The sequence below is a fragment of the Podarcis pityusensis genome (genome assembly GCF_964106645.2).
Source record: "Podarcis pityusensis genome assembly, chromosome: 8".
Classification (NCBI taxonomy): Eukaryota; Metazoa; Chordata; class Lepidosauria; order Squamata; family Lacertidae; genus Podarcis; species Podarcis pityusensis.
The window spans coordinates 78,422,917-78,449,746 of record NC_138033.1 but is presented as its reverse complement, the minus strand read 5'-3'; the positions used below and the strand labels follow the sequence as shown (position 1 = coordinate 78,449,746).

General features: G+C 48.7%; 1 protein-coding gene across 5 annotated transcripts in view; it reads left to right on the top strand.

Moving 5' to 3' along the window:
• The window catches only part of UBR4 (ubiquitin protein ligase E3 component n-recognin 4), a 145,675-nt gene that overhangs the window by 88,835 nt on the left and 30,010 nt on the right, over nucleotides 1-26,830 (top strand). For all 5 annotated transcript variants that reach the window (XM_081017897.1, XM_081017895.1, XM_081017896.1 and 2 more), the window contains 22 exons: nucleotides 2,201-2,372; nucleotides 3,020-3,164; nucleotides 4,052-4,137; nucleotides 4,666-4,753; nucleotides 6,102-6,295; nucleotides 7,899-8,138; nucleotides 8,403-8,541; nucleotides 8,631-8,756; nucleotides 9,036-9,164; nucleotides 11,243-11,586; nucleotides 12,651-12,741; nucleotides 14,082-14,166; nucleotides 16,587-16,714; nucleotides 17,942-18,071; nucleotides 19,082-19,239; nucleotides 19,932-20,041; nucleotides 20,711-20,852; nucleotides 21,614-21,695; nucleotides 21,845-22,018; nucleotides 22,697-22,818; nucleotides 23,678-23,875; nucleotides 24,216-24,296. In XM_081017897.1, coding sequence (XP_080874023.1) covers nucleotides 2,201-2,372; nucleotides 3,020-3,164; nucleotides 4,052-4,137; nucleotides 4,666-4,753; nucleotides 6,102-6,295; nucleotides 7,899-8,138; nucleotides 8,403-8,541; nucleotides 8,631-8,756; nucleotides 9,036-9,164; nucleotides 11,243-11,586; nucleotides 12,651-12,741; nucleotides 14,082-14,166; nucleotides 16,587-16,714; nucleotides 17,942-18,071; nucleotides 19,082-19,239; nucleotides 19,932-20,041; nucleotides 20,711-20,852; nucleotides 21,614-21,695; nucleotides 21,845-22,018; nucleotides 22,697-22,818; nucleotides 23,678-23,875; nucleotides 24,216-24,296 — 3,164 coding nt within the window. The remainder of the gene's footprint in view (nucleotides 1-2,200; nucleotides 2,373-3,019; nucleotides 3,165-4,051; nucleotides 4,138-4,665; nucleotides 4,754-6,101; nucleotides 6,296-7,898; nucleotides 8,139-8,402; nucleotides 8,542-8,630; nucleotides 8,757-9,035; nucleotides 9,165-11,242; nucleotides 11,587-12,650; nucleotides 12,742-14,081; nucleotides 14,167-16,586; nucleotides 16,715-17,941; nucleotides 18,072-19,081; nucleotides 19,240-19,931; nucleotides 20,042-20,710; nucleotides 20,853-21,613; nucleotides 21,696-21,844; nucleotides 22,019-22,696; nucleotides 22,819-23,677; nucleotides 23,876-24,215; nucleotides 24,297-26,830) is intronic.

Below are 26,830 nucleotides of genomic sequence, written 5' to 3'. Positions count from 1 at the left end.
TAGTCGTTTTGTCGTGTCTGACTCTTCGTGACCCCATGAACCAGAGCACGCCAGGCACTCCTGTCTTCCACTGCCTCCCACAGTTTGGTCAAGCTCATGCTGGTAGCTTTGAGAACACTGTCCAACCATCTCATCCTCTGTTGTCCCCTTCTCCTTGTGCCCTCCATCTTTCCCGACATCAGGGTCTTTTCCAGGGAGTCTTCTCTTCTCATGAGGTGGCCAAAGTATTGGAGCCTCAGCTTCAGGATCTGTCCTTCCAGGGCTGATTTCCTTCAGAATGGAGAGGTTTGATCTTCTTGCAGTCCATGGGACTCTCAAGAGTCTCCTCCAACACCATAATTCAAAAGCATCAATTCTTCGGCAATCAGCCTTCTTTATGGTCCAGCTCTCACTTCCATACATCACTACTGGGAAAACCACAGCTTTAACTATACGAACCTTCTAAGAACTTAGACACCCCAAATCTCTGCCTCCCCTCTTTGTGTTTCACGCCTCTGTGCAAGCTGGGCGACGGAAGTGGCATGCATTCCTCCTGGCCAGCCCAGGCTAGGTGAGGCGCTGGGGCTCTTAACAGCATCTTTGAGCCCTTTCCCACCTTGGCTGGCCCCTTCCCTCTCTTCTCCATTGGAGGTGTGGCTTTTCCCCTCGCTGGAAGAGAAACTGCTCCTCAGAAGCATCGGAGGCTTTCTGTATCCCAAACGCCTCCCTGCCTCCCTCCCCTGTTCCGATGGCAGTCCCCTGACAGAGGAAGGCCTTAGGCCTGCTGCCAACTTTATAAAAAAATTAATATGCTCATTCATAAAAAAATCAGAGCAGTTGTTGTTTTTTACAACAATTATATCAGTTCACAACAATTATTCACAAAACTGTACAACAAAAACTATACGAAAACCTTAAAACCAGAAACCAGCTATCTGTTATGGAAAGATAGATTCTTAGTTGCCTACCTGCCTGCCTGCGTTTTTCCATTTGTATCCCATTTTTCCTCCAAGGAGCTCAGGTGTGGTGTATGTACATGGTTCTGTTCCTGTGCATTTTATTAATTTATTATTTTTATTGATTGAATTTAGATACCCCCCTATACCCGGTGGTCTCAGGGCAGTGCACAGAACAAAATCAGAATATAAAACTACATAACATAATCAAAATAAAAACAACAACCCAATAACCCACCCACCCCCAACCACATTTTAAAAGGGCATAGGAAGTCATAGGATTTTATCCTCACAACAACACTGTTAGGCACGGCTTAGGCTGAAAGACTGTGAGTCTCCCAAGGTCGCTAACTACTGCACTATGCTGGCTCTTTAAATTATCTTTAAATTATCATCAAGGGGTTAAATGTTGGTACAGAAGATGGTGACAATGACACCAAAGGCTCAATTTCTCGTTGTTGTCTAATGATCCTTGCCAGCTCTGGGAACAACCAGTAACATTCCTACAGATATGGGGGGTGGGGGGGAGGGTGGACTAATGCTTTTAGAACTGCCAGTCAAGAACAGGGTCAGGGCAAACAACTGATCTGCCCAGTCCTCTGTCTCCGCTAACAGTGGCTTTTGCGCACAAGGCAGGGTGTTGCTAGCTAGCCTCTGTCTCCGGTATTGTGTAATTGGAGGAGTCCTGCCTTCTGAACAGGGAGCTTCCATTCAGTATAGATCCATGTTTGTTAGCCGGTAGCCTCGTCTGTTCATTCAACTAGAATATGCGGGCAGCAGAGGAACTGGACTGGTCACCTGCTGCCAGGAGCTATACACACAATCATAGGAACATAGGAAGCTGTCTTCTACTGACCTGAACTGTTGGCCCATCTAGTCTTAGTATTGTCTACTCTACACTGACTGGCAGCAGCCCTCCAGGATTTCAAATAGGGTTTTCTCCTAGCCCTGCCTGCAGATGACTTTGGAGGTTGAACCTCGGATCTTCTGCATGCAAAGCAGGTACTCTGCCACTGAGCTGTGGCCACAGGAATGCATGAAGCTACCTAATACCAAGTAAGAACACTGGTCCATTTAGCTCTATATTGTCTACACAGACTGGCAGCAGCACCTCAAGGTTTCAGACGGGACATTTCTATCCCTACCTGGATGCAAAGCAGCAGGTGCTCTACATTCTCTCCCCCACCCCGAACTGCAGCCTAACGATACACCTGCCTAAGCAATCTCTACCTTCTTTTTTTTAATTCCTCTGCCCCATCTTCCAGGAGAGGGTTCATCGGGCAGCCAGGAAGACCAGCTGTGCACAGCCCTGGTGAACCAGCTGAATAAGTTTGCTGACAAGGAGACCCTGATTCAGTTCCTGCGTTGCTTCCTGCTGGAGTCCAACTCGTCCTCTGTCCGCTGGCAGGCCCACTGCCTGACGCTCCACATCTACAGGTGAGTCGTGAAAGTGGCAGCTTACATAAAAAACAACAACGCAGTAATAAAAGCAAACTGGTTTAAAACCGCAGTATCCTGCTTGTGGGTTTCCCTTTGTGGCATCTTGCTGGCCACTTTGAGAACAGAATGCAGTTGAAATGCACTTTGCCCTGACGGCAGCCCCGTGATCAGCATAATTTCTGAACCTTAAGTTTCCAAAGGCCTCCCTGAGCAGGAAGGAATGATAACGAGGAGGGAGCTTGTCTGATCTCTGTTGGGAGGGATTCCCAGAATATGGGAGCAGCCCCAGAAAAAATTCTCTCTCTCGTGTCTCCACCAGCCATGGCTCTGATGCTGGCGAGACTGAGAAGGTGCTCACCCAAGGATCTTGGCACCCGGGTGGGGTTGTTCTAGACTTCAAGACAGGTGGCAGCCTTTACCTATTTGTTTGCTTATTTTTAAAAATACTGGACCAGGTAGAGAATGAGCAGTCTGAAATGGCTGAAGGGCTTCTAAGAAGGGCACAAGAGGGAGGGATGGGTCTGCATAAACAGCCCGGAGGAGAGATGTGTCCAGAGGGTGGGGGAATAAGATCTTCAGCCGTGTGCGCTGTGGGGAGCGGGCCCCTTGGTTAACCCCCTCCTCCTCGCCCCCTTTCCCTTTAGAAACTCAAACAAGTCCCAGCAGGAGCTGCTGCTAGATCTCATGTGGTCGATCTGGCCGGAGCTGCCGGCTTACGGACGGAAGGCTGCCCAGTTTGTGGACCTTCTGGGCTACTTTTCCCTGAAGACGCAGCAGACAGAGAAGAAGGTAGGGGTGTCTCATTGGGACGGCCAAAAGGGCTTTCTCACACCATCCTCCTCCTTTATTCCTCAAGGATGTGAAAGAACAGCCGCTGCATCTGTTGTGTGGGTGGGTGGGTGGGGTGCTTCTCAGTGTGCAAAGGAAGGACTGGAGCTAGCGTGGTGTCATGGTTAAGAGCGGTAGACTCGTAATCTGGTGAACCGGGTTCTCTTCCTCGCTCCTCCACATGCAGCTGCTGGGTGACCTTGGGCTAGTCACACTTCTCTGAAGTCTCTCAGCCCCACTCACCTCACAGAGTGTTTGTTGGGGGGGGGGGAGGAAGGAAAAGGAGAATGTTAGCCGCTTTGAGACTCCTTAGGGTAGTGATAAAGTGGGATTTCAAATCCAAACTCTTCTTCTCTTCTTCTGAAGAAAGGAAAGCCCAGTTCTAGCCTCTGTCTTGACCAGGCAGGCTTTAGAACAGAAACCTGTCTCTCCGTAGGGCAGGGGGCTCCTCAGGCCTGGGGGCTAAATGCAGCCTTCCAGGACTCTCGTATTTGGCCCTCAGGACTCTGCCTAGGCCACATTCTGGATGACGCCTGCTCTCCCTGGGTGCTATTGCCTGGCTGGAATGTGTCTTTGGACTGTAATGATGGTGCTCCTTGCTTACAAGGATGGGGGGAGAGGGGTGTGTAAATCTCTTGACTTTTGTGTGGTTGGAATGCAGACCCCTATATGTTTAAAGGCATATGTGGTATGTACAAAGGATCGTCATCATTCTCGGGAGAATAAATATAAAAATGGCAAAGAGTGAGAGTGGATAATTGGGAGCTCTCTGTAACCAACTCTGGTTTTGGTCTTCGTATTCACTCCTGAATCCCCTTTGTGAGCTGTTTGTTAAACCTTTCTTTCAGTTAAAGGAATATTCCCAAAAAGCTGTTGAGATCCTACGGATGCAAAACCACATCCTGACCAACCACCCCAACTCAAATATTTATAAGTGAGTGTCTCTGGTGTAAAATAAATACATATATTTCTTAATGTGTACAGGGCTGTGGTGCAACCCATCTCAGGAGTGGAGGGCAGCTGGAACTGGGGGGGGGGGGGAGGGGCTATTTCTTGGTCACTGAGCCATTTTCATTTCCTGCAGAAGAACAGTCTTGTTCTCCACCCACCTGCTTGTTTTCCTGTCGCATCACACTGCTTAAGGCCCACCTCGCACAAGAGTCCTTTGTGCAGCTCGGGGTTTTCAAAAAGGGCTATCAAGGGATAAGACTTATCTGTCAGCCAGCTCAGTGGATCTGCCAGAATCAAGAGCAGTGTACCTTCGTATACCAGATGCTTGGAACAAACAGGAAGTGGGGGTGGGACTGTTGCTTTCACGTACTACTCGAGGGCTTCCTGAAGGCATCTGATTGGCCACTGCACCAAACAGGGCTGTTTGGCTTGACAGGTCATTTCCCAGTCCAGTAGGGCTCCTCCTTTGCCTGGGCAAATTTCTCAGATGTCCTTATCCCTCCCCTTCCAGCACGCTGTCTGGTCTGGTGGAATTTGACGGCTACTATTTGGAGAGCGACCCCTGCCTTGTTTGCAACAACCCAGAAGTTCCATTCTGTGTAAGTAGCTGCTCCTCACCATCAGTCCTGCCTTGAGGGTATTGGTGCGTCGATTCTGCCCAGCTTTGCTCAGTCTCCTTCTATGCACTTCCCTTTATGTTCTTTATTTATCACATACAGAAAGATAAATGGAAGTAACTGCTTTGCAAAACTTGAGTGCAGCATAACAGAGTCAAAACTGACTGATAGCACAAAGCACATAATAAACAAATGGAAATAAAAGGGATGAGCATGTTTCTTCTTATATTTTTTTTATCTGCACCAGGGTTCATGTTTAATTTACAAAGCCTGAACAACTTAGGTCCAGGCTACCTCAGGGTTCACTTGATCCCTCATATCCCAGCTCAGTCACTGACATCATTTACAGGAGTGTCCCAGGCTGTTTCCTGAGTTGGTGAGGCTCATTTGACAGCAACAAGAAACCAATCCCTTGACTGAGTCCTGTCCAACGCTCTGCTAATAGAAATTCAGCAGGCGCCTTCTGTCTCAACTCTTAAACGCCTGCTGAAAACTCTTCTATTCTATTTGTCCTATGCAGGGAATCCACAAGGGTTTAGTTGATGTCTGTTTTTCAACCTGTATAGCTTCTGAAAAGAAGTACAATCAAACCTCATTTTGCGGACGGGATCTGTTCCGGAGGCCCATCCGCAAGCCGAAAATGACGCACGTCAAAACGCCGCATCTGCGCATGTGTGAAGCGCGATTTAACGCTTCTGCGCATGCGTGAGCGGTGAACCCAGATGTAACCCGTTCGGGTACTACTGGGTTTGCAACGGACGTTTGCCCAAGTGGATACAAGCGGAGGTGGACGCAGAACGAGATTTGACTGTATTCTGTACCGTTTCCAACACTTCATTATAGTTCAAATCAGAGTCCCAGATTTCAATGCCATAGTAGAGCTTTTGACTAATCTCACTGCTGCCAAAAACCTTTAGGGAAGGTTCAATCAGCTGCCCTCCCTTACTGTAACAGAACTTCATCAATGCCCCTGTGGTTTTCTGTGCTTTGACTTTCGCTGCCTCCAAGACAAGGTTTCACTAAAGTGTTCGCCCAGGTATTTAACTGAGGGAGTTTGTTCCATAGCTTCCTGATGTCACTTTTTAACTTTCTTGTGTTTTTGTTGAGTTTTGTCTTACGTTTTTATTGCTGTAAACCACTTTGATGTGTGTTTTTATGTGACAGAGCGGTATACAGATACTTTTGGAGATGAATAAGTAAAATAAATAAGATAATCCATTCCTGTTAATGTGTAACTGGCTGGAGCGTAGGGTGCTTTTTCCAATTTGTTTATAGGTAAGTGATGCTTCTCTGCTTCTCTCCTTCTCTTCCTCCTCCTCCTATTCTGCAGTACATCAAACTTTCTTCCATCAAAGTGGACACTCGGTATACCACCACCCAGCAGGTGGTGAAGCTCATTGGCAGCCACACCATCAGCAAAGTGACCGTGAAGATCGGGGACCTGAAACGCACCAAGATGGTCCGGACTATCAACCTCTATTACAACAACCGGACAGTGCAGGCCATCGTGGAGCTCAAAAACAAGTAATTTCATTTTTTATTTATTTAAAGGACTTTTGCCCCACTCCTTTCTGGATCCCCCCCCCCCCAAGTTCCCAGAATGGCTTGCAGAATGATTTTAAAAGAAAAGATAAAAGACGCCCCTCTGCCCTCAGGCATGCAGTCTAAGAAACATGGCACAAAAGGGGGAGGAAGGGAGCAAGGAGGAAACAAGTGAGCCCCCAAAGGTGCTGACCGTTAATCAACAGGTTATTTTGTTGACCAGCTGGGTTAGAAAGCCGAGTTGTGATTGCCCATATGTGGGCAGCAATTAAGTTTCATGTATTTCATATGTCACGAAGAGAAGAGGATGCAGATTCTTCTTGACTTTCCATGTGGATTAGCGGGCATCTAAGGAATCCTCCTCGTTCCTTGCCCCCACTCCCCACCCCTTGCGAAAAGAGCACCCTTGCCAATAAAAAAAAGGACTATGTTCAAATTCCAGGGTGGTGGTGTATATATATTTATGTATAAATAGAACTAAGTGTTACATTTTGTTCCGTCCCATGAGGCATGAACATCTCTTTAATCCTAAACAGCCTTGCTGTGGATGGGGATAATGGCTTAGTCTCTGGCTCTGGCTCCCTATCATGTTGACACAGGCGGAGAAGAAGCGAATCCAAAGAGCCCAGTCCCTCAGTTCATCCTCTTTTAAAGGAGATTTTCAACGGAGGCCGCCGCACTTAGCTTTGGCGTGGGATGGAGGATGCTGAACCTACTTGCCTTCCTTTAAATCAGTGGCTCCCAAAGTGGGTGGTGGCGCTCCCTGGGGGGCAGGTAGTGACATCACCTGGGGTGGGGTGGGGGGCGCTGAATGTGCAGAGGACCACCGGGCTTTGAAAAGCTGGTATCCGTGGATCAAGTTAATCCATTTTGTTGAATTAACAAAGCTAAATAGTTTTGATTGGGTTTTGAATAAATGTACAACTACAGTGGTACCTCGGGTTACAGACGCTTCAGGTTACAGACTCCGCTAACCCAGAAATAGTACCTCGGGTTAAGAACTTTGCTTCAGGATGAGAACAGAAATCGTGCTCCGGCGGTGCAGCAGCAGCGGGAAGCCCCATTAGCTAATGTGGTGCTTCAGGTTAAGAACAGACCTCCAGAACGAATTAAGTACAGTGGTACCTCAGGTTAAGTACTTAATTCGTTCCAGAGGTCCGTTCTTAACCTGAAACTGTTCTTAACCTGAAGCACCACTTTAGCTAATGGGGCCTCCCACTGCCGCCGGAGCACGATTTCTGTTCTTATCCTGAAGCAAAGTTCTTAACCCAAGGTACTATTTCTGGGTTAGCGGAGTCTGTAACCTGAAGCATATGTAACCTGAAGCATATGTAACCCGAGGTACCACTGTAATTGTGCTCTTACCTTCCTTTTTGGGTCATGTGAACCACTCTTATGACTAACACTTTTTTATAGGGAAGGGCAGGGGGAACTGAGGGCGAGTTTATGGAAACTGGGGGGGGGGCAGTGAACAAATGAAAAGTTTGGGAACCACTGCTTTAAATGATTTTCCTCTTCCTTCTCCCCCCCTCTTGCCCCCCTCTTGCTCATTCACTTGCTTTATTCCCTCCTCCCACTTTTGTAGGCCAGCCCGCTGGCATAAGGCTAAGAAGGTCCAGCTCACCCCAGGCCAGACGGAGGTCAAGATCGACCTGCCGCTGCCCATCGTGGCTTCCAACTTGATGATTGAGTTTGCAGACTTCTATGAGAACTACCAGGCATCTACAGAGACCCTCCAGTGCCCCCGGTGCAGTGCTTCCGTCCCGGCCAACCCCGGGGTGTGCGGGAACTGCGGGGAGAATGTCTACCAGTGCCACAAGTGCAGGTGTGTAAAATTCCTCAGGGATTCGGATGCGATGCAGGGCTCAGAAGCAGGTCTTCTGTGTGCGAAGCTCACTTTCACTCAGATACTGAGCTACAGTTTTCTCTCCCCAACCCAAAACTGCACCAGCGCCCCTCCTGCCTGAATATCCTCCCTTTACGGGCCCCTCCTCACCTGGTGAGGAGGTGAGCCTGTCGTGGACCAGCGGTTGAGTTCCTGCCACGTCAAAAGCCCTGCCAACTCGCCTTTTCTGCCCTTGTTTCCCAGGTCCATCAATTATGACGAGAAGGACCCCTTCCTCTGCAATGCCTGCGGCTTCTGCAAGTACGCTCGCTTTGACTTCATGCTGTATGCAAAGCCCTGCTGCGCAGTGGATCCAATCGAGAATGAGGAGGACAGGAAAAAGGTCAGGCGCACAGACGCTCACATGCATGCATGCCCTCTGAGCTACCCTAGTCAGAAATTATAACATAAATCCCATGTCTTGATTTGAAGGCCGTAACCAACATCAACAGCCTCCTGGACAAGGCGGACCGAGTGTACCACCAGCTCATGGGCCACAGGCCGCAGCTGGAAAACCTCCTCTGCAAAGTGAACGAGGCAGCGCCCGAAAAGCCACAGGTATTCATCTTCCCTCTCTCTCTCCCTCTCTCTCTCCCTCCCTCTCCCCCTCCCTCTCCCTCCCTCCCTCCCTCCCTCCTTCCCTCCTTCCAGTGCTTTTATTTGCCATTGCTCTGTGGGGAAATCTCTAAATGCGCACAGGCATGGCAGGGGTGTGATTGTGGAACATTGCCTGGCCAGTTCAGTCGTGGGAGTGCTGCTTTCTCCCACCATTCCTTTGCCGTTTCCTTCCTCCATCGCGACCGGTTTTGAAATCCCTCCCTCTTGTGGCATTTTCAGGATGACGCCGGCGGGAGCGGAGGAATCAGCTCCACCTCGGCCAGCGTCAACAGGTACATCCTGCAGCTGGCCCAGGAGTATTGCGGAGACTGCAAAAACTCTTTCGACGAGCTCTCCAAGATCATCCAGGTAAATAACCCCCTTCTGCTGGCAGTGCCAGCATATGAGTCAGGTCAATCTGTGCCTGGGAAACCACAATTGAAAACAGAGGCACCACACCCCCGAGATAGGCTCTCCTCTCCTGTGAGGTGCCGTTACCTGGTCTGTCTTCCAGTTTGGCACAGCCCATTCTGGCAGAGACCGTCTTACTGCCAAGTTTGGGACTCCCTTCCTTGAAGGATTGCTCAAGCCCCGCCTGTGCTCACTCAGCCACACTACGATCTGCAGAAGTGGCACTTTGATAACTTTTGTACACTATTCATTCTACACATGCAAGGAATCAGTTCTTTGGTGTGACAGCGCCTGCACTGTTGGAACTCCCTGCCCATTGATAACCACACAAAGCGCCTTTGCTGTACTGCTTTGCTGTCTGCTTATATAAGCCAGCCTACCCAGACATGTATACTGGATACGTATTTTAGAGTGTCGTTTTATTTTATAATGTGCATTTTCTAACTGTTTAGTTTTGTTTCAGAATTTCTTTTAGGCTAACTTGCTTTTATAGTCAAAATAAAAAAAATCCTTCCAGTAGCACCTTTAAGACCAACTAAGTTAGTTCTTGGTATGAACTTTCGTGTGCAAGCACACTTCTTCAGATACACTAACTTATAGTGTATCTGAAGAAGTGTGCTTGCACACGAAAGCTCATACCAAGAACTAACTTAGTTGGTCTTAAAGGTGCTACTGAAAGGATTTTTTTTATTTTGACTATGGCAGACCAACACGGCTACCTATCTGTAACTTGCTTTTATAGGTAATTTTTGTATGCTTTTATGTGAACCATTTAGACTACTAAGACTATAAATACTGTTGAATCAAGTAAAAAATGAACTAGAGGTTAGACACATATTAGTGCTTTTAACACTAATTTCCCCCCCGTAGAATTGGAGTTTCCAAAGTGAAGGTTTTTTGAGCATGGAAGGGAATGCTGCTCCCCAATCTGCCCCTTTTCCGCTCATAGTTGACCCTTCCTGAAGGTTTTCCCCCCTGTATAAAAGGTGGTCTTTTTGGAGTTGCTTTTTAAAAACAAAAACAAAACCTTGCATTTCTTATCTAGCTTGGCATCCAGTGTTCTTTCTGTCAAGTAACTGATGTGGCTCAATGTGGCCACTAGGGGGCCTGTTGTGGCGGCAGCATAGTCTTCCGTAAGCATAATTTTGGGGCAGACTTAGCTAGGGAAAAGGTCTGAACTTCAAGCTTGCCCGTATTCTCCCACTCAGCCACTTTGATCTGCGGAACTGGCACTGTTAACAGGGTCCACACCATACCCATTCGCAATGGTTAGAAACCAATATTTCCATGTGGCAGCACCCGCACTTTGGAACTCCCTTCCTATTGATATCAGGCAGGTTCCTTCATGGTACTCCTTTCAGTGTCTGCTAAAAATATCTTTGTTTATGGAAACGTCTATCCAGATGCCTAAAGCATGTGCTTTCCTCTGGTTTCTAGCTTAATCGTTGATTGTAATTATCTCTTCGTAAGCCCTTTTTAACGGGACGCGGGTGGCGCTGTGGGTTAAACCACAGAGCCTAGGACTTGCCGATCAGAAGGTCGGCGGTTCGAATCCCCGCAACGGGGTGAGCTCCAGTTGCTCGGTCCCTGCTCCTGCCAACCTAGCAGTTCGAAAGCACATCAAAGTGTAAGTAGATAAATAGGTAACGCTCCAGCGGGAAGGTAAACGGCGTTTCCGTGCGCTGCTCTGGTTTGCCACATGACCCTGGCCACATGACCCGGAAAGCTGTATGCCAGCTCCCTCGGCCAATAAAGCGAGATGAGCGCAGCAACCCCCGAGTCGGTCATGACTGGACCTAATGGTTAGCGGTCCCTTTACCTTTAAGTCCTTTTTACTGATGATTTCATTGTTTTATTCTTTTTTGTAAACTATTTAGAGGTGTAGAAATTTTACGAAATAAAAGGGGGAAAGGAAAAGATAGGTGCCTATCTAGCCAGTCTACCACCCTGCCTGCAGGTCCTGATCAGCAACAAAGGCAGAAGGGCCGGGCCCCGCTGTCCTCCCTCTTACATTACCCTCCTTTGTCCACCCACAGAAAGTCTTTGCCTCCAGGAAGGAGCTCCTGGAGTACGACCTCCAGCAGAGAGAAGCGGCCAGCAAGTCCTCCTGCTCTGCCGTGCAGCCCACTTTTACCGCCAGCCAGTACCGGGCGCTCTCCGTCTTGGGCTGCGGCCACACTTCCTCCACCAAGTGCTACGGCTGCGCCTCGGCCGTCACTGAACACTGCATCACGCTGCTCCGCGCCCTGGCCACCAACGCTGCCATTCGCCACATCCTCGTCTCCCAGGGGCTCATCCGGGAGCTCTTCGACTACAACCTGCGCCGTGGCGCGGCCACCATGCGGGAAGAAGTCCGGCAGCTCATGTGCCTCCTCACCAGGTACAGAGGAGCTTTGGTGGCCTTTCTGAATATCCTGAAGGGGGGGGGGAAAGCTTTGGGCTTTTAAAACATATTGATTTTTTTTAATGCAACTGGGTCTCCCACTTCAACCTATGTGAACTTTTTTTTTAAAAAAAATACTTTTTGATCAAGTAATATTTATTATTTATACCCCACTCATCTGGCTTGGTTTCTCCAGCCACTCTGGGCGGCTCCCAACAGAATATTAAAAACACAGTATAAAACATTAAAAACTTCCCTAAACAGGGCTGCCTTCAGATGTCTTCTAAAAGTCATATGGTTAAAGAGGTGCCCCAATTTATCAGGCAGGATTCATGGGTTGTCTCTAACTAAGTCCTGATCAAGAGTAGGTCCACTGAAATGAGTGGACCAGTTAGTAATGTTCCTTAATTTTGGCAGTTCTGTTGTTAGTGGAACTAAAAAAATGCCTTTCTTCATAACGTTGGTAATTCCTTGGTAATTTTTCTTACGGATGTGAACCCCACACACTTCCTTTAGTGAACTAGCATTGGATACCACAGGATATACACAAGCACACAGACACACATGTAACGTTGACACAGGCGCCTGTAAAAATAAGTGGGTTTTTTAGCGTACACAGCCAGCTACTTAGGTGTGTCCTTTCCTCTGGAAACAAGAGGAAACCAACAACTCCTATTGACCCTTGGCCCTTTGCAAGGTCCCTCTGCAGTCTGTCCAAGCACCAAAGCATTCCCAGCTGCCTGACCTGAACAAGGAATTCGAGACTAGAATTCCACCTTGGAAGTGCAGGCTAAGCAGACCTGCTACAACTTATTTTATTGTTGTTGGCCGCCCTGAGCCCGGCTTCGGCTGGGGGGGCGGGATATAAATAAAATTTATTATTATTATTATTATTATTATTTATTATTATTATTATTTATTATTATTATTATTATTATTACTATTATTTCATGACCCAGACAGTACAGGGAGGTCTTGACGACGTGTTGAGGGAGTCGGCTCAGTGTGGAACTTTTTAACTCTGTCTCTTCTTTTTATTCTGTGCCCGTCTTGAAAACAAGGGACAATCCGGAAGCCACCCAGCAGATGAACGACCTCATCATCAGCAAGGTGTCTGCGGCTCTGAAGGGTCATTGGGCGAACCCTGACCTGGTGAGGAGGGGGTTAGGGCTTTGGGTATTTGACCTGCCTTCCGTCCCTCCCTGGCTGCATCCAAATTGGTTATCATAGAATTGTAGAGTTGGAAGGACTTTCAGGGGTCACTGAATCCAACCCCCTGCTCTGCAATGCAGGAATCGCAGCTGAAGAATCCCTGTCAGTTGGCCATCCAACCTCTGTTTAAAAACCTCCAGTGAACTTGAATGCAACATTTCTTTTCTTACCTTGCCGCTCCTTGCTATCTACGGGACTGCCTCTCTTGGTATGCCCCGCAGAGGACCTTAAGGTCCATGAATAACCATAGTTTAGAGGTCCCGGGCCCTAAGAAAGCCAGACTATCCTCCACCAGGGCCAGGGCCTTTTCAGTGATGGCTCCGACCTGGTGGAATGTTCTGTCCCATGAGACTAGGGCCCTTCAGGATTTAACCTCCTTCCGTCGGGCCTGTAAGACAGAGCTATTCCGTCTTGCCTTTAATTTGAATTCAGCCTGATCTTTTATTTCCCTTCTCTTCCCTCCCCCTCCCCTTTTATGAAGATCACCCGCTCTGAGACCCCACAGCTAATTCTCCCCTGGCCTCCTCGCTGGCCCAAGTAGGACCAATTCAGCCAGCTAGCCCTGATGATTATCTAATTGATTTTTGAATTTTATTGTTATTCATTTTTTTATGCTGTATTTTATGCTGCTTTTATAATTAAGTGTTTTTAAGTGTTTTAAATTTGTTGTTAGCCGCCCTGAGCCTGGTTTTTGAACCGAGAAGGGTGGGGTATAAATAAAAATTTATTATTATTATTTATTATAAGAAGGGTTGTATCCAATGTCACTCCTCTCCAGAGCTGGCCCGTTGAAATTCAAGGACAGGACTAACTTGGACCCATGTATTTCAATGGGTGTAACAACCTTAGTAGCTTAGGGTTGCACATGTACACAGCCCAGCCCTCTTACTATCCTCAGAACAACCTTGCGGGGTAGGCAAGGCTGACAAGAGCTCCAGGGCCAAGCAGGGATTAAAAGCCAGCTGCATCTACTGCCCAATAATAGCTCAGCACTCTTGTATACCTCGCCTGCGCTCACATTAAGAAATGTTCCTGTAGTCCTCGGTTGCAACTCGAGATCTCTTAGCTGTGATTCCTACATTGCAGGGGGTTGGACTGGACGATCTTTTGCGTCCCTTCCAGCTCCACAGTTCTGTGGTTCCTCTTTGCTCCAATCCTTGTTTTCAAGTTCTGCCGAATTTCTTTTGTGGGGGAGGAGAGAACCAAAGTGGGACGGGGCAGCGATATTCTGGTCTGGCCCGCCTCTCAGCCCTGCCTTACTCCTTCTTCCCCATCTCCAGGCCAGCAGCCTTCAGTATGAGATGCTGCTGCTGACAGACTCCATCTCCAAGGAAGACAGCTGCTGGGAGCTGAGGCTGCGCTGTGGTGAGTCTCTGCATTTGGCAAGCAAGATGTGGAGTATGCGCAATAAATGATGTTCTATGGGGTATTCCCTTAAGTGGGTTCCCTTTCGTTAGGAGAAAACAACAGAGGCCAACCAGAATATATTGAGAAGCAAAGCAGCTAGTAAGCCTGATCTTTACTCAAGGAACTGTTGCAACAGGGTCCCCACTCATCACACGCGGGAGGGAAGAGAACCCTGAACAATGGTGCACAAGCCCTTATATAGATTTTTGAAATTGCCTATTCTGTAGCCCAAGACCACCCCCAAAACATCATGCATACATCACAGAAGGAAGCGGTCTCCAGCAGAACTCCTGTCTGCTAGGATACCCAATAATGGTCACTGATTGCTTTACCTGGGCAGTCTGGCCATTCTTTTGTGATGGTTAATACTTTAGTTCCTGACTCCAGGTCACAGGCTCACCCTATCCATACACAAATACGTCCTTAAGACAGGATTTGCAAGCAAAAAGACAATGGGAAGGCTTTCCCCATTTGCCTCCCAGAGGAATATTTGAGGTCATTGGGAGAGTCAAAATGGCTTCAGGATTGCTCTTCCATACTCTTTCAGACACATGGTTCATATATTTAGATATGTGTGCATTTATGAATATTTATTCTATATTTGATACCTTAAAATTCTTATAACAATGGCGAGGGTGATCAACTCCATGTTTGGAAAGAGGGTTGACTGGTTAAGAAAAGAGGTGTCTTGCATCTCCTGGCCACCCTAACAAACAGTCCCCACTGCTGTGGAGTCATGAGGACATAAGAACCCATTGGATCAGGCCAGGGACCTATTTACAGGGCATCCTCTTCTCACAGTGGCCAATCGGGTGCCTCTTCTGGGAAGCCCAAAATCAGGACCCAAGAGCAACAGTAACACTCCCTTCCTGTGGTTTTCAGTAACTGGGATTCAGAAGTGTTCCTGCCTCCGACTAGCCATCATGGCTAGTAGCCATTAATAGAGCCATGAATTTGTCCAGTCCTCTTTTAAAGGCATCCAAGCTGATGGCCATCGATGCCTCTTGTGGGAGGGAGTTCCACAGTTTGACTACGCACCGTGTGAAGAAATCCAGCTGCTTGGAGTTCTTAACCTGGACAGAAGAACCATTTGTTATCTTCGCATGGGATTGCATTCATTGTCAGTCCTGCTTAGAGCAAACCCATTGAAATTCATGGATGCAAGTTAGCCATGTCCATTTAGGGGTCTGCTCTGAATAGGATTAATACTGGATACAGCTCATTGTTTATATCCTGTACCTTCAAACCTAGTGTTGTTTCCACGACAGCCTACTAAGAATTAGAAGTACAAATCAGGGCGATGATTAAGACTAACGCATACAAACTTGGGTAACAAACTATAAACAACAAACTATAAAACAGCAACAGGCGAGTTCAAAACCAAGTGGTACCTTGGTTTAAGAACTTAATCCGTTCCGGAAGTCCGTTCTTAAACTAAAGCATTCTTAAACCAAGGCGTGCTTTCCCATAGCAGCGGGGGGCTCAATTTACAAATGGAACACACCCAACAGGAAGCGAAACATGTTCTGCTTCCAAGGCGAAGTTCACAAACCAAAACACCTACTTCCGGGTTTTCATGGTTCTTAATCCAAGTTGTTCATAAACATAAGCTGTTCTTAAACCAAGGTACCACTGTATTATTGACATTTAATTCCTAAAAGCCTCGGGGAAGAGCAGAGTTTTTGCCTGGGCCTGAATGACAGCAGCAAGGTCTCTAGGCTTTGGGCGGGCATTTCACCAAAGGCAAGGAGCCACCACAGGAAAGTCTCTGTTTCTCCAGTGGCCACCTGCCACACTTCAGACAGTAAGTGGCACCTGGAGGAAGGCTGCAGATCATGAAGGGCAGCTGATGAGCAGTTTGATACAGGAGAAGGTGATCCAGTGGCATATCTGAGCCCTGGATCTGACCGTCCTCATCTCCAGGCCGCTCAATGCCTCCAAGATTCTTCGTCTCCCCCTTTTGATGGGCAATGGCAAGGAGAAGCAGCCTGGATACGTGGGAAGGCTTTTGCTTTAACAGTTTACCCCAGGGGTCAGCAAACTTTTTCAGCAGGGGGCCGGTCCACTGTCCCTCAGACCTTGGGGCGGACGACGGACTATATTTTGAAGGGAAAAAATGAAGGAATTTCTATGCCCCACAAATAACCCAGAGATGCATTTTAAATAAAAGCACACATTCTACTCATGTAAAAACGCTCTGATTCCTGGACCATCCGCAGGCCGGATTGAGAAGGCAAATGGGCCGCATCCAGGCTCCAGGCCTTAGTTTGTCAACCCATGGTTTACCCCATAGCTGCTGGGTGTTCAAGAATGTGTCTATATCCTTTCCTTGCTGTTTGGTGCTGCCTTCTGTGACGTCTTTGCTTCTCCCCCTCCAGCTCTCAGTCTCTTCCTGATGGCCGTGAACATCAAGACGCCGGTGGTGGTGGAGAACATCACTCTCATGTGTCTGCGCATCCTGCAGAAGCTGATCAAGCCCCCGGCTCCAACCAGCAAGAAGAACAAGGTAGCCTTCCCCCTGCAGCCCTTTTTGGGACTCTTGAGCCGTCTGGTTCATCGCTGGAATCCTGTTTCCACTTGATCAAATCCTCCTAGGCAGAATGTGCTTGGGGAGACTCGTGGGGAAAACTTTTGTACATATTTTCTGATTTTGTATGTATGGGAGCATGTAGGGGTGGCAGAATGGGGGAACCAGAAGACTCCAAGGTGTGTTTTGAGCACAGCATTTATGAACTGTTGTATTTGTTATTTAACTGATTTTGGGGTGTGTTTTCTATATTATTTGCTCCATTTTATTCTGTAAGCCAACTTGATTATTGGGTGGGGGGTGTTGTTTGTTTTTGCAATAGGGTGGGGTATATGCTTCTTTAAAAAGGACTCAGAAGGAAATCTTCCTGTAGCTTAGTGGAAGAGCACATGCTTTCTAGGGTTTGGTCCCTAGAATTTCCAGAGAACTAGCGTGGTGTATTGATAGAGTGTCAGACTAGAACCTGGGAGATCAGGGTTTAAATCCCCCCACTTGGCCACATGAGGTTCACTGGGTGGCCTCGGCCCAGTCGCTGCTTCTCACAGCCTAGCCTACCTCACAGGGTTGTTGCGAGGATAAAATGGGATGCTTCCCCTCCCCACCAGCTGCTACTGGGCAAGATAGACGGACTTGGCATAACACCAAAATATAAAATCTGGCCAAACTTCACTTTGGTTCTGCACTGCATGTAGGTATAAAGCAGTTGCTAAAACCCACTAGTAATTTAATTATCCTGTGCAGTAGGAAACGGCCTTACACAGAGTCAGGCCATTGGTCTGTCTAGCTTAGTAAAATCTACGATGGCTGGCAGTGTCTCTCTAGGGCAGCGGTTCTCAACCTGTGGGTCCCCGGATGTTGTTGGACTACAACTCCCATCATCCCTGAGCTCTGGCCTTGCTAGCTAGGGGTGGTGGGAATTGTAGTTCAACAACATCTGGGGACCCACAGGTTGAGAACCGCTGCTCTAGGGTTTCAGGCAGGGTCTGTTCTAGCCCCACCTGGAGATGCCAGGGGTGGAACCCGCGACCTTCTGCATGCGAAACACAGAGCTTTTGTGATGAAAGCATCTGTATCAACACACTGGTGCCAAGTCTTACTTTACATGGGGATGACCCCACTCTAGATGCAAGAAGTTCTCTGAATATCTGGCCTGTAGGTGACTGGTTCTGCTTCAGGCTGTCACAGCCATTCCTTGTTCTTCTTTAGGACACCCCTGTGGACTCCTTGACCACCGTCAAGCCCTACAGCAATGAAATCCATGCTCAGGCCCAACTCTGGCTCAAGAGGGACCCCAAAGCTTCGTACGAGGCTTGGAAGAAATGCCTCCCTGCCAGAGGTACGTACTGTGCCCTGCAGAAGTAAGTGTAAGTGTGTGTGTGTGTGTGTGTGTGTGTGTGTGTGAGAGAGAGAGAGAGAGAGAGATCACACTCTTCTGCCCTTTGCACTCAAAGCATCATAGCATTGGAGAAAAGGTCCAGGGTCATGTAGGTGGACCCCCCCCCCGCACTGATGCAGAAAGCCCACAACTTTTAGGACCCTCACCTTGGTTGCCACCCTTTTATGGACATATTTGTGGCGGCATCCGGGGGTCGAGAGCCAGCTGGCTAGCCCCCAGCTGGGTCGTCTCCTTCTAGCCGTGCCGCTCCGAAGATCCATCGACCTCTGGCTCCGACATAAATTAGTGACCCAAGCCTCCCACACTTGGGCACACTATACTTAGCAGTGTAAACTGCACGACAGAAAAGGCTGAGGCTTGTGAATACATACTATGAGCTATGGATTCATTAAACATAAATCAAGACAAAGAAACATGCCGTCTCCTCGGAGGGAGAGTCAAAGCAAAAGCAATACAGCGGAATTTCCGCTTACGCCAGCAAACTGTGCTGAAATGTAAACAGATATGTGACACATAACAATCCCATGCCTTCAACTAAAGGTGGGGTGGAAAGTCCCAACAACGTGTTCTGCTCCTTAGGCGTTGGGAGCATTTGGCCCTCCAGATGTTACCAAACTACAACTCCCATTAGCCCCAGAAAGCATGGCCTGTGGCCAGGGATGATGGGAGTTGCAGTTCAGCAACAACTGAAGGGCCATAAAGTTCCCCACACCTCCTGCACCCGTTGCTGCTTAATCCAGACTAATTTCCTTCACAACGGAACTTCAGTTTGAGATCGGTTCCTACACCCTCGCTCCATTTATGAACTTGAGAGGCTATCCCTGTGGAAAGTTCCCAGCCCTCGGGAAAGTGAAGTTCTTACCCTGCCCCTGAGTAACAGAGGTAGCTCTTGGTACCTGGTTAGGGGACACCTCCGCTAACCTCCGCTCGAATCCTCGCCCTCGCTTTAGGCCTCGACGCCAATGGAAAGTCTCCCAGCAGGACGGAGCTTCGCCACCTTTACCTGACGGAAAAGTACACCTGGAAGTGGAAGCAGTTCATGAGCAGGCGGGGGAAGAGGACCTGCCCCCTGGATCTCAAGCTGGGACACAACAATTGGCTGCGGCAGGTATGGAGACCCTCCCCAAAGGCTCTAGCTTGCGCCATCTGATTAGAGCTGTTTCGCATCTGTCCCTCGGGAATGGCGTGACATTCCTCTGCAATGGATGCAGGCTTTTTATCTCATGGGTATCTTGGGTCGTCTTAAGCTGCCTTCAGACCTAGGTAGTGAAATGTAGGGTAAAGGTAAAGGGACCCCTGACCATTAGGTCCAGTCGTGACCGACTCTGGGGTTGCGGCGCTCATCTCGCTTTACTGGCCGAGGGAGCCGGCGTACAGCTTCCGGGTCATGTGGCCAGCAGGACTAAGCTGCTTCTGGCGAACCAGAGCAGCGCACGGAAACGCTGTTTACCTTCCCGCTGGAGCGGTACCTATTGATCTACTTGCACTTTGACGTGCTTTCGAACTGCTAGGTTGGCAGGAGCAGGGACCGAGCAACGGGAGCTCACCCCGTTGTGGGGATTCGAACTGCCAGCCTTCTGATTGGCAAGCCCTAGGCTCAGTGGTTTAGACCACAGCGCCACCCGCGTAGGGTATACAATCTTAAAATAGAGAAACCCAAATGTTTTTTACAGGTCTTCCATGTACACTGGGGTGGGGTTACCTCGGGCTCTGGGGCCAAATGTGGGTCATTGCAGCCAGATGTCTCAACCCTACATGAGATGAGTCTCACGAATGCCCCAATTTTCCTCTCCCCGGTAGGTCTTGTTCACGCCTGCAACCCAGGCTGCCCGGCAGGCCGCCTGCACCATCGTTGAAGCTCTGGCCACCATCCCCAGCCGGAAGCAGCAAGTCCTCGACCTGCTCACCAGGTACAGTGGTGCAAGCTCCCTCTTCTTGGGGGACCGTAAAGGTAAAGGGACCGATGACCATTAGGTCCAGTCGCGGATGACTCTGGGATTGCAGCACTCATCTCGCTTTATTGGCCGAGGGAGCTTCCGGGTCATGTGGCCAGCATGGCTAAGCCGCTTCTGGCGAACCAGAGCAGTGCACAGAAACTCCGTTTACCTTCCTGCCAGAGCGGTACCTATTTATCTACTTGCACTTTGACGTGCTTTTGAACTGCTAGGTTGGCAGGAGCAGGGACCGAGCAACGGGAGCTCACCCCGTTGCGGGGATTTGAACCATGACCGGTAAGCCCTAGGCTCAGTGGTTTAACCCACTGCACCACCCGCGTCCCACTTGGGGGACCATGGGATCATCGAATTGTAGAGTTGGAAGGGGCCATGAGGGCCATCTAGTCCAACCGCCTGCCATGCAGAGATATTTGACTCAAAGCAGGGCTTGAACCCACAACGCTGAGATTCAGAGTCTCATGTTCTAAGGATTTGAGAAGCCCTGCAGGTGCAAGGATCTCCCCACTGCCAGTTAAATAATTTCCACTCAATTTTGTATCAGTGTTTTGCTTCTCTGTTTACAAAGAAGTCCGTTCTCTTTTTTATATTTCCAACTCGCCAGTGTTTTCTCTGCCTTTCTCTTAGTTACCTGGATGAGTTGAGCATGGCTGGGGAATGTGCAGCAGAGTACCTGGCACTCTACCAGAAACTCATCAAGCCTGCCCGCTGGAAGGTCTACCTGGCGGCCAGAGGGGTCCTGCCTTACGTTGGAAACCTCATTACAAAGGTAAAGAAAGGTTTTCTAGCTGGAGCTTGTTGCCAAGAAGTCTGAGAACTGAGAGGTGGGAGGGAAAGCAGTTTTCATCTGCCCAGTGCATTCACGACAGGTGTGGGGTTTGAACGGGGCATTTGGCACTTCCTGATCTAAGCTGTGCTCTGTTACACAAGTGACCTGTGTCAGTTTCCTTCCCTTCCTCCAGTGACAAAACTTACCATCAGCATCTAACACCTTGCTTTCAGGATTTGTGCTGGCTGCCAATCTGCTTCTGGGCCAAGTTCAAGGTGTTGGCACTAACATTTAAGGCCCTCTGTAGCTCAGGACCAGTTCCTGAAGAGATCACCTTATCTCTTATACATCCATCGGATCCTTGCAGTCTGTAGGAGAGTTTCTCCTGCAAGTTCCAAAGATCTCAGAAGCCCACAGTGTCGTAATTCGGAGCAGGGCTTTTAGTGTGGCTGCCCCTGTTCTGTGGAACATCATCCCTGCCGAGAGACAACACACACCCCAATCTATTCGCCCTTTCCAGAAATAATAGAATACATTTTTGTTCTGACAGGCTTTCCCAGCTGAATCAATAAACGGGTCTTTTACTATGAGTGTCCACTTCTTGTTGTTTAAGTCTTTGTTGTTTCTCACCGTTTTATATGTGAATCGCCTTGCGATAGTGGTTTAAAAAGTGATTAATAAGCAAGTGTCAATATTAGGAATGATACACCCCACCCCCACACACATGGTACCTTCATAACCTGTGCCTCTCTGCTTTTTAGGAAATTGCCCGTCTACTCGCCCTGGAGGAGGCCACGCTCAGCACTGACCTGCAGCAGGGATACGCTTTGAAGAGCATCACAGGTGATGTTTGTTGCTCCTCCTCCCATCACCTCCTTTCTTGACTTGACGTGCCATTTCTGTGTGTGCTGGACTTTTGTCCCATTCTCTCTCTCTCTCTCTTCTCGGCGTCCCCACTTTGTAAACTGAGCCTTAATTCCTTGCTCCCCCAGGCCTCCTTTCCTCCTTTGTGGAGGTCGAGTCCATCAAACGACACTTCAAGAGCCGCCTGGTGGGGACCGTGCTGAACGGCTACCTGTGCCTGAGGAAGTTGGTGGTGCAGCGGACCAAGCTGATTGATGAGACCCAGGACATGCTGCTGGAGATGCTGGAGGACATGACGACAGGTGGGGAGCGCGCCAGTGGGATGGGGAGCTTGCGAAACTCCTGGGACCAGAGGCTTTTTGGAGTGTGTTTTTTGTTTCATTTTGTTTTTATAAAAATATTTGTGCATATTCATGAAAAACACCAGAGGGTTTTAAAGCAATTGTGCATAAAAGCTGAAAAATCAGAAACCACGTAAAGAGGTATTCTGCATTGCCTTCATAGACCTGGTGCAATAGAAAATGTTTCCAGCAGATGTTTAAAGGTCAGCACAGAAGCTGAATCTCCAGTGGCAGAGCATTCCACAGGACAGGGCTGATGGACCCTAAAGGCTCTGTTCTAGTTGCTACCAAGTGAGCCTTGCCAACTCAGGGAATGGCCAGCGATGCTCCTGCAAATAATCTCAGTGGTTGAGGTGGGATATAAGCGTTCAGGGCTTTGTCAGTTAATACAAGGACCCTGAACCTGGATGAGCAGCCAGTGCAGATGATTTAACGAGGGCATCGCATGCTGTAAGCCAGATTCGCCGTCAGCAGTCTAGCTGCAGCATTCTGCACCAGCTGGAGCTTCTGAACCAAGAGCAGCCCCACACCCAGCGCATTGCAGTAATCCAGCCTCAAGATTAACAATGCATGGATTTACACTAAGGAGATGTTTCAGGAAGTCCCCGTGAGACTTGACTCCATTGCTTTTCTCTGCAGGCACAGAATCAGAAACGAAGGCCTTCATGGCAGTGTGCATTGAAACGGCCAAGCGTTACAGCCTCGTTGACTACCGGACACCCGTCTTCATTTTCGAGAGGCTCTGCAGCATTATCTATCCGGTAGGGGAGCTGACCTGTTTCTAGTCGTTAAGGAGGGACAGCTGGACCCAGCCAAAATCCCAGGGGTGCCTCCCTCAGCTACGCAAACATCTACCCTACATTTTTTGGGTGGCGCATGGATGTGGCTGGGAGCCTCCCGCTGCTACAGTAGCGAAGCACACAATAGCAATATTGGCACAACTGCAATGGACAATGATGCAGTTTCTAGAAATGTAGATTTGCGTATGGAAGCCAGGACAGTCGGTTTCCATAGCTGTCAACCTTCCCCTTTTTTGCGGGAAATTCCCTTATTTCAGTGCCATTTCCCGCTGCTTCCCGCTGCTATCCTGGATTGTTAGATATCCCGTAGACTGTCCCCAGGACAGGTGAGGCTGCTGATCCCTTATTTTCAAATCTGAAAGTTTGACAGTTATGTGTTTCCCTAACTCCAGAGAGCTGATGCACAATATTCCTGCAGTGGAAACTTAAATTCCCTGCCCCCCAATATAAATAGGAGGCTTTATTTTTGGGAAATGTCTAAAAGGCAATGGCTCATGCAAAGATGCAACAGGCAACCAGCTCCAAGAGTAATTCTGCCCTGTAGCCCACAACTGCACCGATAGAATGATCAATTCCCACCCAATGCACTCCACAGGAACTGTGCTGAGGCAGGACCAGAATGGTAAGTCAAACAGAGATACAACGGGCAGCCTCTCCTGTGGGTTTCAATACTTAGACACTTCCTTTAGGCACAGAGTTTGGGCCATGCTATCCCTTGCACTATTTTGCATTTTGTCCACTGCCAGCTGTGCAGAAGGGACCAGCCAAGTTTCAGGGCGGGAGACACGGGCTCATTTCCCACCCATTGCCATTGTTTCAGGAGGAGAACGAGGTGACGGAGTTCTTTGTCACCCTGGAGAAGGACCCGCAGCAGGAAGACTTCCTCCAGGGGCGGATGCCTGGCAACCCCTACAGCAGCAACGAGCCGGGCATTGGGCCCCTGATGAGGGACATCAAGAACAAGATCTGCCAGGACTGCGACTTGGTGGCTCTGCTGGAGGACGACAGTGGGATGGAGGTGAGGATTGTTGCGGAGGGGGGCAGAGCACGGATGAGGAGCCCTCCAGATGTTGCCAGGGAGCTCTGAGGGCCACATAAGAAAAGAGCTGAAAGGCCTCATTCAACTCTTGGACCTGACGCTCCCCACTTTGTGTGTCCATTGATCCTTTTTAAACTGGAGTTGCCAGTTTTGAACCGGGACCTTCTGCATCCAAAGCATGTGTTCTTCCGCTGAGCAATGGGCCCTCAAATGTTCCAGATGTCTAGGCACAAGCACACTTCAAAAGGAGTGATGGAAGGATCACTAGTATGCATTTTACCCATGAGTGAGCTGCTGTTTCCTGTTTTCTTTCTTTCAGCTCTTGGTGAACAACAAGATCATCAGCCTTGACCTCCCGGTGGCTGAGGTGTACAAGAAAGTCTGGTGCCCAACCAATGAGGTACGGCTCTACACACACACACACACACACACACACACACACAATGCACAATCCTGCGGGGCTTTTATTGTGTCTTACGACCTCTTCTGGCTGCAAGTTGTTCGTTGCCTCTGAAAAATAGTGACTTGGGATACAAAGCTCCAACCTCTGTCAACAGCCCCAAAGGCTTGGCTTGTTCCATGTGTGCAGGGATCCTTTCCTGGGCCCCCCTTCTCAAAAGGCCTCTCTCTCTCTCTCTCTCTCTCTCTCTCTCTCTCTCTCTCTCTCTCTCTGAGGAGTGGGTCATGAAATCTGTGTGTTTGCCTGCTAATCTCCTTCCCTCTCTGCTTTAGGCTAGTGTGTACAGCCCCTGGGCCACTGTGTCCCATCTGCATTTCAAAGAACACTAGCACCCTAGAATTATTATTTAACTCTTCTCACCACCACTGGTTCTCCAGTATCTTGATCCTAATGAGCAGGCCTGGTTCCTCTTTACAACTGAAACTGGGCTGGCATTGAGGCTACTTGCCCCCACCCAGATGCCAGCCAGACTTCGTCTCCAGACAGAAATTAGCTGCTGCCAGGATGCACCTTATATGTCTAGAAGGATTTGTGGATCTGTGGGACAGTTACATTGCAGCGGGGAAGGGCTGGGGAAGGCTGCGTCCAGCCAAAAGAATACCTAGCAGGTGATTGCTGGTGTCCAAGAGGGCTGATAATATTTTGACGATCACAAATCAAAATTAGCAAGCAAACAAGTCAGTATTTCCAGTTGACAGGTCAGCGGAGTGGACCTGGCTTTGCCCAGCCAGGTCAGAATTGCAGCATGAAATCACAAAGCGATGGAACTTCTTTATGTAGTATATGAGAACGGTGATGCATCGAGACGGAAAAGGGCCGTGGGTTTATATATATATGCTTGCAGAAATGCAAAACGCTCAGGACATTTTTGAAGGGAAGGAAACTTGATTCCCTCCCCCTGCAAAAGGGGAGTTGGGGGTTGGGGTGGAAATCAAGCATTTGATGTCTTTGCTTTGACTATCAGTGCCAAACTTTGGGTATTATCCTCCAGAAAGCCTCTAGGAATGAATATGTTAAAATACCCCTGCCTTGTCATCCGAGTTCAAAAGAATCTCATGTTTGTCGAGAAGCAGTTGGGAGATTAATGCATTCAGATGCATGGATCCGAATGGCCCTGTGTTTCCAACAGACTGACAGTTCCTGAATAGAGAGACCTGCATTTCAGGATTTAATATGAGTCTAGGTTTTTCACCGTGTGTGTGTGTGTGTGTGTGTGTGTGTGTGTGTGTGTGATGAATATTTCACAGATTGCTCTTAGCATTTCCCTCTCTCCAGCCTTTCATCCTCTCTTCCTTACGGGGCCTTTTGTCAAGTTCCACTTCGTGTATTTGTGTACCCCCGCCGCCGCCGCCCGGTCATTATTACAAATTAATGCATTAATATGCCCCTTCCATGGCAAAATGGCAACTGACTTGTTTGTTGGGGGAAAGTCGATGACCTTTTCGAAGTAAAATTATGCTGGATGCAGAAAAGTCACTGGGAACTTGCTTTCACCCTGTTGGTTTCTTGTATTTGGCTATTGAGTCTTTGGTGACACCCCACCCCCCCAGTCCTCGCCATGTGCCAAAATTTAAGCTGCGATGTCCCCCCAAGTCAGTAGATAACTGAGAAACGTTGTAATTCTGTGTTTTAAGAATACGGCTTTCGGCAATGCTGGTAACCAGCTCTTGCCATCCTGCAAGCATGTTTAAGGCTTGTCCTGAAAGTTGCCGTGAGAAGAAAACAAACCTGATCCTTACTCAGAGGCTGAACAGAGACGAGGGTCCATTAAAGACGAGGCTCTGGGAGCTTCGTTTTAAAAATGCATTTTATTTAATTAATATGTACAGTGCCTCGTAATGTAAAAGTAGCTTCTCTGGTAGGGTTGCCATATTCCCCAAAGTGAATATCTGGGCAGAGTTGTTGAGCTCTCCCCCCCAAAAAAATCATTTTAGGGCTTTTCTTGGATTTTTTAATGTGGTTTTTTTTTTTTTTAAATAATAAAAATCTCCCTACTTTCCCTGGACATTTTGCCGATTCAGCAAAAATGGGCCCACACGCCATTTTGCTGCCCGATTCCCGGATGTGCGCGGGAAAACCCGGACGCATGACAGCCCTATTCTCTGGGCCTCTCCCGAGTGCTTAGCACCTTAAAGCATTTGGCCACCCAGCAAGCAGAGTGGAGCTTGCCCTCGCTTGGAGGTGCGAGAGTGAGAAATGTTATTGGTGTCTTGGTGCAGGTGAAAACTATACCAAAGTGTGTACAGAGACCCTCTTCTTTTTTCTCTCCTCTCTCCCCCCCCCCCCCGCAAATGCACCTTGGATCTAAGGGTTCCTAGCTGTGATATGGGAGCCAGTGGTGCAGTGGTTAGAATATCGGCCCAGGGCCTGGGAGAGCCCAGGTTTTGAATCCCTGCTTGGCCATGAAGCTCAGTGGGTGTGACCTTTGGGAGCCAGGCACTGCCTTCTCTGGGTCTAACCCACCTCACAGGGTT